Source organism: Pecten maximus, chromosome 7 (genome assembly GCF_902652985.1).
Source record: "Pecten maximus chromosome 7, xPecMax1.1, whole genome shotgun sequence".
Classification (NCBI taxonomy): domain Eukaryota; kingdom Metazoa; phylum Mollusca; class Bivalvia; order Pectinida; family Pectinidae; genus Pecten; species Pecten maximus.
Window position 1 is genome coordinate 42,942,438 of NC_047021.1, and position 13,369 is coordinate 42,955,806.

Consider the following 13,369-nt stretch of genomic DNA (forward strand, 5'->3'; position numbering starts at 1 on the left):
AAAATAAAAGATTGCATAGAAATTTTTCTATTGTATATGTCTGTTTCATGCAAATAAGTTTTTGATGGCAGAAATTAGTTTTGGCATTTAAAACCATGAAAATATATAATGTATCTTCACGCACTTTGAAGCTAACAAAATACCGATTGAACAGTAGATCCATTTTCTTTTCAGTATTAGACTTGGTTCATGCACTTAAAGTTCAAATTCTTAACAGACGTGTAAGATTTATCAATGACTTAAACTTAATCACTTCCGTGAGAAACACACCTGCTCATTGTGTCGCGTGCGATATGACCTAACTAGCCACTTGAACTGTAATTAATCACAAAGGCTCTCAGTCCATAAACTCTCTTATATGTTCATATGTATGTACATGTATATCATTTTCATTTGTACTGCATTGTCACTACATTACCTTATCAAACTAAACAGAAAGTTTTCAGATAATAATGATAATTATGTTGTGTAAAAGATGAATATCCTCGCGATGGAATGTATTGACGAAAATGTTGAAATGAAATTGATGACTTTTTGTTTATTTCCACGAACTATATGTTTGGCCAGGAACGGCCGCCTGTAGTCGTGACGATAATAATGTTTGGGAATTTGTTTCATTTATTTATCTTATTTATCAAATTTGTTCCCGTAAGTGTTGGGGAGTGGGTCATGATAATTTCTTAGTTGCGTCACAGTACAAGTTAAGTTAAAAGCTAAGTTAGGACTGCATTACAGCAATTTACCTCCAGTTAAAAGTAAAAGATGTATGGATGTACAGCATATGTGTCTATAAAGGACTACTCCGTGGCGATATGCACCGTATGACGTGTTGCAAGACCCCCCCCCCCCCCCAACACACACGCCCTTCCCTCGTCACCTACTCTACAGACAGATACGACTCTCGCGGGAGACCGTCTGCTAGCAGTTTATTATGTAAATAAACCCGATATGACATATCAAGTTTCGGTAATGTTCGTTAATTTTCGGCAACACTTGAAAACTTATCTCCCTGTCGCACGTGCCCCATTACCATCTCCCGTAACATTCCCTACGACAGATGAAATTATTATCAGTTTATGGTTGAAGGTCAAAACATGTGGTACTCATCAACCCCCTAGTCTCAACCTCTCACAAGTATGGAATTAGTCCGAGTGAGACAGCGTTTTATGCCTTCGTCATGTCCGGGATTCATGTACATATGAATGCATTCGTACATCCACGTGCATAGGTACTCTTATCTATATAATATGCATGACAGGTCCATAATGAATGTTCAAGTGTGTTTTTTCGCCGAAATGGATTATTAGCATTCTTTGTCGGTTAATACTTGTTTGTTGGGGTTAAACACTTGTTTTATCTACCTCGTTGCGAGCTAATGCAGGATATGCATACTTATAAGTTGTTATTATTTTGATTAATCCGCCAGGATGACATCAAAATCTTTGTATCAAATGTCATTATTATATATTATATTTATTTCAATGCTTCTTCTTGGGATCGAACACGGGACCTCTGGCTTACAAGTCAGACGCTCAAACACTTGCATTAAAGGGAATTCCCTCAATATCTTACTCGGTTGACATACAGCCCCTCCAGGAAGTAAGTTGTCCTCGAGTTTTCCTGTGGAAAGCAAGGACAGCATTAGTGTAAATAACTTAAAATCGTCGGGACAGCCTAAATATACAATGCTGAATTTCAGGGATAGCCTTCATAAACATTCAAAAATTGAATTGATATATAAAATAAATTTGTTCTATATGTTTAACTTTCACTTCTCTTTAAATAGCCATTTTCCGTTTGAAAATAAAAATTACTATTTTGTCAATTAATTTATTTATTTATTGATTTTTTTATTAACTTCATTGCGAGTGGATTTTACGGTGTCAAAAGTGCTCAACATGATAGGGGGAAATGAAGAACTAAGTTCTATAAATCGTGTAACGTTGAAGACAATACTGTCATTCTGTCACTAGAGTTACCTCCCTTCTCTCGTTGACACCGATGAAGAAAGATGTCGTCAACGGTTACCAAGCGCATATTTGCACTTTGTAAAAAAGAGCTAATTCGATAAAATAACATCTTCAATATTTCTCTGATATCAGGGATTGAAAACCACGGACTTATGATTACGTAAAATGTGTCGGAGGATGCATTGGCCATATTTAACATATATATATATATTTTATAGAAAAACGCATTATACAATAAGAATTTTTAGATTTAAGATTTAAGCATTAGAAATATCTCTTAATTCAGCGCAGTGCTTTATCTCTTTGAATACATGTCTGTCCTACCAGAGACATATGCTACCAAACATCTTGATTTGGTGGTGGATTTTCGATATAATCATGACTCTTCATCAATTTCATCTGGAGATTATGTTATGAAATCCGTCTAGCTGAATCAGATTAAGAATTTAACAGATTTATCTCCTGAGTCAGTTTTCTCTTATTACCAAATCTAATAATTTTCCGAGATTTTACCGATTAGAATGACGTCACAAGCTCCAGGAGAACGAAACCCCGTGGTATCTCCTCTTTGGAGCACACGTGACACAGTAGGGGGCGGAGCTCACGTGGATTAAGCCACACCCTCGGGATTTACCGTTATGGTGTTAATTAGCGGTAAATCACCATAAGTCTGGAATTGACCGTTCCAATGTCAACACCCACAAGTAATCCAGATGGTTAGAATCCAAACAGCATGTCAATTTCTCAGCTGGTCATGTAAACATTCCACTGCATGGGTGCAAATAATTATGTACTAATTATCAATTAGCGGCGCGAATTATAAGACAAATTTTAGGTCTCTTGAAAGTGACGTTGGTAAGGTTAGTCCCTGAACAGCGAAAATGGAATTGTAGATATCTCTGACTGAAATTCGTTGAAAAGCGACTAACTTTTTAAAATGGAAATTCTGAATGCATCCGCCTTATTGAAACACGAATGTCTCGGAAAATACAAACTGAGAATTGAGCCCATTACATAGCAATCAATTTGACATTAATATAGATTATATGAACCTCGATGACGACATAATCATTGAATGTACCTATATACGTGTATATTTGTAAATCTTCAATGAATGCTAAAGCAGTTGGAACATTCTAAAAAGAAATGACAGATTTCTACAGACAATATGAATTCACTCCATTTCTTGGAACTAACGATTCATGAATTCGACATCTTGATCATATTTAGCATGCACACACGCATTTTCTAAGCTCGAAGGATGGGTTCGTTGCCAGTCAAGATGCTAAGAGATCATTCTTGAGGTTCAGTTTTCTTCATAACTTCGAAATACGTCTTTGTTCTTTGGTGCGAGACATTTCTTGTGGCTCATCCTCTTCATATCGTCAGAACCAGGGTCGTTAAACTCACATATTTATCACGAGTGGGTGTAATTAGTTACGATAACATTCTTCTCCAGTTAAGTAGGAATGACTGTGGATTAATTCAGCACCAGGAAATCAAGATGCTTGGTGTCTTTCTTTTCTTTGAGAATATACTGGTTATCATGCTCCAAAATCTTGGGAGTTAATTTCAAGAGCTTAGAATTTTAACATTCAAATTTCAGGAATTCAAAGATTAAGATGTTTTCAATAATGATGAACAATTTTATCGAATTTGTGAAATTTCAATAATAGTGAAAAAAAGAGGAAGGGTAAAATAAATAAAAAGAGAGAGGAGGTACAGTAGAAATTAGAAAGTTGTTGATTCTGCAAGGTGCTCCCACATTAGTCGCCTCCTACGACATGCAGTGGGGTTCTTCCCCCAAGCATAGTCAGTTTGAGATATGTATAACAAATATTGTCAAATAATATCCACCCTTCGATCATACAAGTTTGTGATATTCCAATATTTCAATATCTCGATGCCGTTTTACGAAATATGAGGCAAGGTACCGTATTTAAAAAAATAACTTTGATTAATTGGTGCCGGTTATTAACATCACCTGTTTATAATGCGTTATAGAGATGACGAATTGACCCCGGTTCCCTCATCAACAAAGTTATGTTTGTATTTGTCATCGTAAGCGTTAGTTATAAGGGCTATATCTCATAAAACGTCTATCATCTACTAAACTACAATATTATACTGTTTTTGTTCTGTCATTGTGTTTTATGCCCCTTTGTTTGTCCAAACATTTTAAAGTCGATGCATCGGCTGTATTACAATATCCTTTTCATAAGAAGTAAAACAAAGTATCTTAATGTTCAGATCAACACATTGTTTTTAATCCAAAATGTATTTCTATGTTCAGTTTATAGTAACATTTATAAAATGTCCCGACCCAAAACGTTGGATTTTAACAATATATTTTAATGAATAACAAAAGTTAATCACTTATTTATAATATTTGTGCAGTTTTTAGGGTGGCTGTTAAAATTGTGGAAATCTGATCTGATTCATAAAGTGTTAACTCTTTATAAGGTAAAAAACTATTAACATTCCATTATTAATAACATCCGAAAATGTATCGTAATGTTCATATTGAACAAATATCATATACATGTTATACAATTAGTAATATAAAGCATGTATTGTATCTTTTCAGACGAGCGGAAACAAATCTTACAGGGACTTGAGAGCGATCCACTTAGAAAAATAAAAGTTTTATAAACACAAGAAAACAATAAACAAACTAGAAATTTGATATTTTCTCTCCTCGGACACTCCCTGTGGGAACAAACTACTTAAATTCGGAAGGGGCTCTCTCCATAGGTGAATCACCGTACTCACTCAAGCGTGAGACCCATTTTTGTCAACGGCGGTATATATAAACCAACCATGGATGAAAGCGAGGCACAGTTCTATGACGAGGACGAGGACGAGGAGATGCCGGCGACCGAGAGGGACCTAGCGGACGACGCTCAATGGAAAATAATACAGAAGAATACCTTCTCCAGGTGGGCAAACGAACACCTGAAAACCGTCAACAAGCTCTTAAATGATCTTGAACATGATTTATCCGATGGATTACGTCTTATTGCATTAATTGAAGTGCTTTCAGGCAAGAGCTTTAAAAAAATCAACAAGAGGCCCAACTTCAGAACCCAGAAACTCGAAAATGTTACTATGGTTTTGAAGTTCCTGGAGGAGGATGAAGGCATCCGTATTGTTAATATTGGTAAGTATTTTAATTTCTTTCAACACTATTTTAGACAGTATCAATACACACACGTCGGTGGTATTCGGGCGTGACGAGGTCATGTCGGTTTAGTGAAATACCTCGGCATATTTCACCTGGTTCAGGTGTGAAGGCCTATCTGGGTCCAGCAGGGGCCTAAACCTTCCACACTTTGATTCGAATTTAGTGAAAAACCCGTTTTAATACGTTTCTATTTATAGTTTGTATAATGGAACCGTTCGCTGTTCCTATATCTTACCTGTTGCACGCACGTGTGACTAAACATAAACAAACATGGCTTCCCCCATATTCTGTAGAGTGTATTACATTTGTAATCGATTGAACCTCATTTGCATATAAATACTTCTCACATACTAAACCCAAATTGTTGACTTGACAGAATATATTTATAGACTTTTTAATAATGACAAGACTAATGCTGGATATCGGTTATGTCCATTTTAGCCTGATCGTGAGGTCACCCTAAGAACACATGTGTGTTGTATTTATCCAGAACAATCAACGAATGTGTATTTTTCATTAGTGGCCGTAGTGGATGGGGGCTGCTATATACTAAGTGATTTGCTCCTGGTATGGATGTTATCTTCAACTGTCAACATGCCCTGTCAAACTGGGATGGGGGCACCATGCAGTTCTGTCACTTTCGTTTTTTGTCATAAAGTTGCTGGAATATTTTTTTTTATTCCCTTCATTTGCCAGACTATGTTATAACATCTGTTTAAAAGAACAGCCAATTAGACCTTTTGTTATTATTACAAATTCTAGAAATTATAATTCATTCTAATAAAACAATTAACAAATTCATTAATTTCAATGTGACCTATATGTTTATTTTGATTTATCAAAACATTCACATGTATATAATTCTCAATAATGCATCTATCAGACTTGCAGCAGATTACCTGTATATCTTGCCTAGTGAAAATTTAGGTCAGATTTGAAATGGGTGTGTCCCCCAATTGTTGGGTTAAATTTTATCTTGAGGTTGCAGAAATGAGGGGGTGGATTTGTGATTTGCTGACACTTTGTCCACACAAAATGGTTTAAAGCAATTGAATATTGCATGATGTTGCTTGGTAATAGTAGAATTCATATTGAGCTCAATCAACCCCCGTGTTTTGACAAATCGGTAGCTTGTCTGCTGAACCCTGCAGAAGTAGGACAGGATAAAAAAAATGTTTAAGTGTTCATTTGTAGGAATGAGAAAACACATTAGGTTATGTTATGTTTCGGTCATTTTAGGCTGTCATTAAATTGTTGGCTATGTTCCAACTCTGCCTATAAACAAAACTTAATTTGTATGTTCACATACATACATCATGAGACAGAGGTACATGCAGTGTTATGTATATTTCATTTAACACAAGTAGAATGTCAAAGTTGAAAATGAAACAACAAATGGCTAAATCTGACATTTAATTTGATAAATTTTTTACGGATGTTGTACATTTACATGAATGGATGTGGAGTCAAGGGGGAAAAGAGAAATGTTTATGTATATCCATTTTCAATGCACACCTCATTTTTGGATACATCATCGTAATTTGTCGTTGCATATATTAAATTAATGATAAAAAAATGATAAAAAAGAAGATTTTTTTTTCGAATGCGTACCTTCATGGCAATATTTTAACTGCTGTCAGGTTATTTTGATCAAAATCTATTTCATGTGCCCCCGATTTACCCCCCAATAAACCAACCCCTGTCTGTAAGAGTTCAGTAGATATTTGATCGTCCTGTTGTAAGCCCAGTCCTACATGCTATTGCACTAGTGGGCTTGCTGCAGGGTAACTGGTATGTCTTTGTTTGTCATTTTAACAATTTACAAACTGATACGAGAATCCTAATTAAATATTTAAGATGACACGTCACAAGTCTAGAGCTTGTAAGGGATGGTGATTTAACCTGTACGCCAGCATTAGATATGTATCATTCTTGTCATCATTCTGAAGGTGATTTACGAGGTTTACCTGTCTGTCCGCGCTTGTATTTTATAATGTATACATTATATGGGTCTTATGTAAATTTCATTACTTTAACTCTAATTCAAAACAAACATTTCCCAAAAACTTAAAATAAGAAGAATAAAAAATCCTGGTTCCATTACATAAAATTCTAAATTGATCAAATATATTTCTTCTTTCCATATATCTGGATGATCATGTGTTTCTATACAAGGTGTCAAATTAACAATTGATCTTAATCTAGATCACTTTCGTATAATTAAAACAGGTTAATTTTTACCTGTATTTTTCACCTGAATATTTATGTTCCATACCATGAATGAAGTGTTGTAATCCAAGACAGGAAATGTTTCTGTGTGCTACCTGTAACACATTTCATACCTGTAGGCTGTACTTTAAATTCAATAAAACAGTCGTTATCATTCAGTAAATACCCTATGAGAATTTACTGGGGATATTTGACAAAGACGTTGGACAATATCTTGAAAAATCTGTCTGGAATCTGGTTGCTTTATTGTAGAGAATGACCAATTTGTGTATTGTTGTTTACATTTGACCACTCCCAATGACCTTTTAATTTGACCCCTGTCCAGTTTTATGTATGTCCAGGTATATAAATGACCCTGTGGGTGTCTGTGTGTTGGGTATGTATACAGTCTCACATCTATATGACACCTCTGTTACATATAGAGACAGTAGCTGTACCGTAATTCACCTTTATACATGAACGATACCCTGTTTGTTTCATGATACTGAAAAAAATTTCCTAATAAAACACCTGTGTTATTTTGTGATGTACAAGTTTTTAGTTTACGTCTACAATTTTCATTTCTAAATCCAATTGTTGGATTATCCATACATAATATATTAATATTGCTGTAAGAAGTATCTTAATCCTCAAACAATGTGCTTGTTGTTGCAGGTAAAATTTGTTGTTTCTTTTTATACTCTCTGGCCGTTTATGTTTTCTGTCATGTTTTAAATTCTGAATAAGGTAAGCTATGGCAATATTACAGTCTTTTAAGTCATAAATTGACAGTTGTTCTTTGTTTATCGACTACCTTATGCTTTGCACCCTCGATACAGACGTACTCCTACATGTCAGTTCCAATCCCCAATATTCACTTCATTTGACTTTTGAAAAACAGAGAAAAAAAAAGAACAATGCTTCCTTGATTGGAAACAAGTTAAAAACCTTTATATTTCTACCAGGGATCAATTACACATTCAGATTGTATTTTAAACATGTTTCAACCAAATTCAGCTCATTTTAAAAGTGGCTTGTAAGGTCTTGATAACTTTTCAGGTTCTTTGTATAACAAAAGACAGCGTTTGTTGTTTCAATTTTTATCAAAGCCCATATCCATGTTTTCAATCTTATTTACGTAAACACTCGGCCATTGTTTGAAGTTTGAAATGTGAACTATGTAAGCTACTTGACTTTAAATTTGTCATTTCCTTGCTCTCTGCTGTCGGTTTATACTTGAGTCATGCAACTTGAAACTCGGGCATTTCACACATAGTTAAGACCAGTAATAGCTATAGATGATATATTGCGTCTAAGTACAACAATGGAAGAGTATAAGTATTGTACAAGAAAGCTTTCTCTTTATATTCAGTTGACAAATTGTAGTAAAATTTGTTACATTCAATCACATCTAGAGGCAGACAGTTCTAATTTTCTGATCTAAGAGAAATCATTTTTAATTTCTAAACATTTTGTTTTCTTGATTTGATTTTGATATTCTCAGAAATGAATTTGAATCAATATAATTCTTTAATGTGTGGTTGAAAAAGGTTTCTCTTGACATTTACTGGGGCGTTCGTGTTTTTATTCATTAAGCAACAACATGCATATAGCGTTGATCATTACAGGCATGAAATTGCTGTAAACCTATATGAAACATAAGAGTATGGGCTAGGGTTAGCTTTGATTTGAATGAAGTGAAGAATTGTAACATGGTTGAAATAAAATACCCTTACGGAACGTTTTTGTACACTTGTATCAAAATCTTTGTCATTTCGTTGTACTCCGCTCTCTAAAACATGACCATACATATACAGGTTATGACATCAACTTGTTATGTAAGAAAGTGTTTTAAAAAATTCAAGAAAAATTGTTAAAATTTATACGAGATAGACTCATTTATAATCACACAACAACATCATTATTCATTGAGAGTAGAAATAGAGTAATTTATTCAAACTTGTGATTTTAAAATTCACAAATGAATGAAATGACACACCTGAAAAATTTACACCTTGTGTGTAGGCATGTTCTGTCTGTCAACACATTTTAACAGAGGTTAAAGTTCAAACTTTATGTGAGGATGGAATTTCATTTGTAGAGAGAATGAATAATTTTATCAACTCCGGTAGAATATCATTATAGCCAATGTTACCAACTGATTGGTATGGGTCAGTCTGTTACAATTATATATACTCCCTGTCATTCATATACCAATTTTATTAATTAATGATGATCGTGTCGATTGCTGATTCAGGTACACTTAAGACCAGCTGGGCTTGTTATTTCGATATTGGACCGGTAGGAACCAATGTATCAGTTCTGTCTATAAAAGATCAATATCTCGGTCTCCGCATTAGGTGCTCGGCCATGGTATTTATTAGCTACTAATTTACTCACACTCTGAATAATTAATTTAATCGGCTTGGTGCATATACATACTGGTGTTACCCGTATTTTCTTGTTTCTTCGATGATTATATTTGCTTGACACTGTTCTTTGCACACAGAAAATTAATAAATTAGCAAAATTTATTGCTGGAAATTTTTTTCTATCAGAGAAAAACCTGATTACATGTCATTTGAAGTTAATCTTTTCTCATAGAACGTGCATTTACTATTTTTTTTTGGAAAGGAATAGAGTCTAAGTAAAATGTATGTGGTGCGCACTTGAGAAATTTGTTTCCAGTTAAACTTTGTTTATATACTGGTAGACATTCGTTACAGCTGTTCGGAGAAGCAGGTGAAGGGTTTCTACCAAAGCTTCATTTTTATAGTCGACACATCAAAGGTTTGTGTACAGATCTCGTCTTTTAGAGGTCTATAATTGTTCATTACAAGGTTCATAACACATGATGTTAACCCTTTCTGCACCTGTACAAATTGTACCAGTCAAAATGCCAGAGGATTTTTGTTTCTGCCAGTAAGAGATATGGTGCTTTACGAGGTAAATTTCTGTCGTCCGCTCTTTCATATTTTGTGCTAAAAGTGATCCTTATTACCAATTCAAAATAGCCTGATTTATATTGAATTTCAATCTTTATTGGCATGAAAAAACTTTCTAAAATAGTCACTGCATATCATTCCAATGCCCCCCTCCCCATCCTCCACTCATGTTTTGAGAACATGTAACTGTGCAAGTTTTATTTCAGATTATAAAGATTAATAAATAAGTTAGAAGATACTGCTTATCAGTACTTTTGTAGAAAACATCAAAAAAATCTTGCACCTGTAAAAATATTTTCCCTGGTATATAAGTATATGATACTTCTGTGTCCACTTATTTACACCTATCCAGTAGATTATTGCCTCATCTATCACTTCTTCACCTGGTGTGGGTCCTAACTCCCTTCTGCAGTGGACAGTTACTAAACAGCAGTCTCTGGTCAGTTTGTATACAGTGTATATTTCCAATATAGACATCCATTTTTTGCACAAAAATTGAAACATTTTTTATGTACTCAGTAGGTGTGATGACAGTTAAAATGATGGTAACAAAGCGGTGAATTTGTAAATGTATATTTAGGTAGATATAACATAGATATAAAAATGATCGATTATGTGGAAGTTGACTATGCTGCAGAGGCCGGATCTTGTTAGCAGGCATTGGTCAGATAATGTCAGCATGACACCTGGCTAGGAGATAGGTATAATGTTATTGTGGCTGACTGCCCAGCAGGCTGTACCTGTGATGGTCAGTCAATGGACAACAGGTACACAGCATGACATTTTTACCTGGACAGTTAATTAGAGAGTATACAGAATGGTCTGTCTCTGCTGTCCATGGTGTGGACTGACCAGTCTACCTGTAGGAATTGGTCAGTAAGTGGACACTGCTGGACATGCATACCTTGACAGTTAATTAGAGTGATACACAGGTAGAAATGGTCACTGTCCACTGTGAGGACTGACCACTCTATATCTTTAGATGATTATATAACTGATACAGAACAATCTGGATAAGTTGACAGATTAGCAGGACTGACACTAGTGGTCTGATAAGCTTTAAATCCTTAATAGATAAAGTCATACATCTTGTTGTACACTCAGTGTAAAATAGACTTGTTTTAGTCAGATTTTGTGATTTAAGAAAGGTATGGATATTTATTTCACTTTCCCTCCGACTGGAATTGCAATGAATTACACTATGATGGAGATCTGCATAGTACTAACATTTGCTTCCATATCCTGATGGCCAGAACTTTTGACCCAGTTTAGATATAATTCAATTATCTTTATTACTCAACTTACTATTAGATTTCAATAAACATAGATTCAAGTTTTAGAATAATATGAATTTTGTAAAATGTCCAAACAATGGTTTCTTGTAAATATTGTAATTATCTGTGAAAATTTACAAATTCAAATTGTGATTTGATAATATCAGTGGTTATTATACCACCCACCTGAATAGCTTCAGGTGAGATGAACTACCTGTAATTTGTTTACCTGCCCAGGTATATTGGCAATACTGTAGGTTGAACTACCATATTAAGTACCTGACAGTCACTTAATGGTTGTAATAAACAGATAAAAGTAAATGGCTTCATACAGAAAATTGAGTATAAGGACTGGTCATCAATCTATTAATGTTCCGTGAAATCATTTTGCTATTATTAGTTAAATGAAGGGGCTCATACTTATATCAAAGTTTCTGAGTGACCACTTAGGTATTATAATTAACTTTTGTTATTTGAAATGCTCTATATTCTGGGAATGTTTGACCTACCTGAGTTAGGGAAGTGAGAGAACTAGTCGGTGGAAGATTAATATCTATGCAGGTTTTATAATTAAAGTGATATTTCCTAGATTCTTTGTCAATTTCTGTTGATGTTTCCAGTCACACACTTTTTTTTTCTGCAAGTGGCATCATGTGCAGTAGTGTTTTAATGTTAATTTCTTTGTTAACATTATGTTAAAAATCACATGTATATGCTGCCGGTGCTTTTGATTAGGAAAAATTAGATACAAATTTATCTTTTTTTTTTTTTTTTTTTTAAAGAAAACTGTTTTTATAATTGTTTAGTAATTTTAAAATTCTGTTAATTCTAATTACAAATTGTAATTTGAAATATCTTCTTATCTATAAAGAAATTCATTTTTGTCTAGATAGGTTATCTCCCTTGCAGACAAAAGTTTTATTCAGGTCTTAAGCTCTGTTTACCCCTATAATTTAAAATGAATGAATCTAAATCAATGGCATGTCAAGTCTAAAGAAAGAATGAAGGGATGACAGCCTTAGAATGTTTAACTTTTATCAGGATTTTGATTGTCGATATCAAGTCAAGGTCACCTGATCATGACTGAGGTCAAGGTCATTGTGTGGGCAGTGCCATGGGATGATTGATGGTCTTCCTTTCAAGAAGATTCAATTACATTCACGCCATACATCATTTTGGTAAACCCCTAGCTATGGTGTTTAAATATTTAGCTCAGTTTCTTCACAGTAAGGAAAAGGAGAGTCAATTCTCATTCTGGCTGCAAGAGGGTGTGTTGATTTACCTGTTTGTCAGACGATGCCAAGTTTATTTTTACACCCGAGATGAACTGTTCAATGTGAAATCTACTTGTATCTTGGTCCACACAGGTAAACTTTTAAATCCATATGGCTGGTAACAGTGTAACCCAACCCCATATTATAACTAAGAGAAATTAAACGGTTTTTACCTCTCAATACCACACGGTTGTGATCCAGCGATAAGCCACAATGGACAGACACTATTAGCACGAGCAGGTTACACTCAGAACGTGAAAATTGTCCTAACGATGTCTTGGTGAAAATTGTCATAATGATTTCTAGTGGTTTTTGTTGTGTAAAGTTCACTGTAATTATACATACAGGTATTAGCTTGGTATAGGTAGATTATAGGAGAGACTGGGTATTATATGGAATCCTTCGTCTGGAAAACTTTGTTTCCGCTTTAGTGAATTTGTTGCTTGTTGCAGGTTTTCAACAAGGAAAAGCACTTTTGTCATGAATATTACAGTTTGAAGTCCTGTGGTGTTAT

General features: G+C 34.5%; 1 protein-coding gene across 1 annotated transcript in view; it reads left to right on the plus strand.

The window, feature by feature from the left end:
- LOC117330910 (filamin-A-like) overlaps positions 1 to 13,369 on the plus strand; it is a 134,307-nt gene that overhangs the window by 15,161 nt on the left and 105,777 nt on the right. The window contains 1 exon segment of the mRNA XM_033889466.1: positions 4,558 to 5,130. Within this exon segment, the coding sequence (XP_033745357.1) occupies positions 4,791 to 5,130 (340 nt within the window). The 5' untranslated portion in view covers positions 4,558 to 4,790.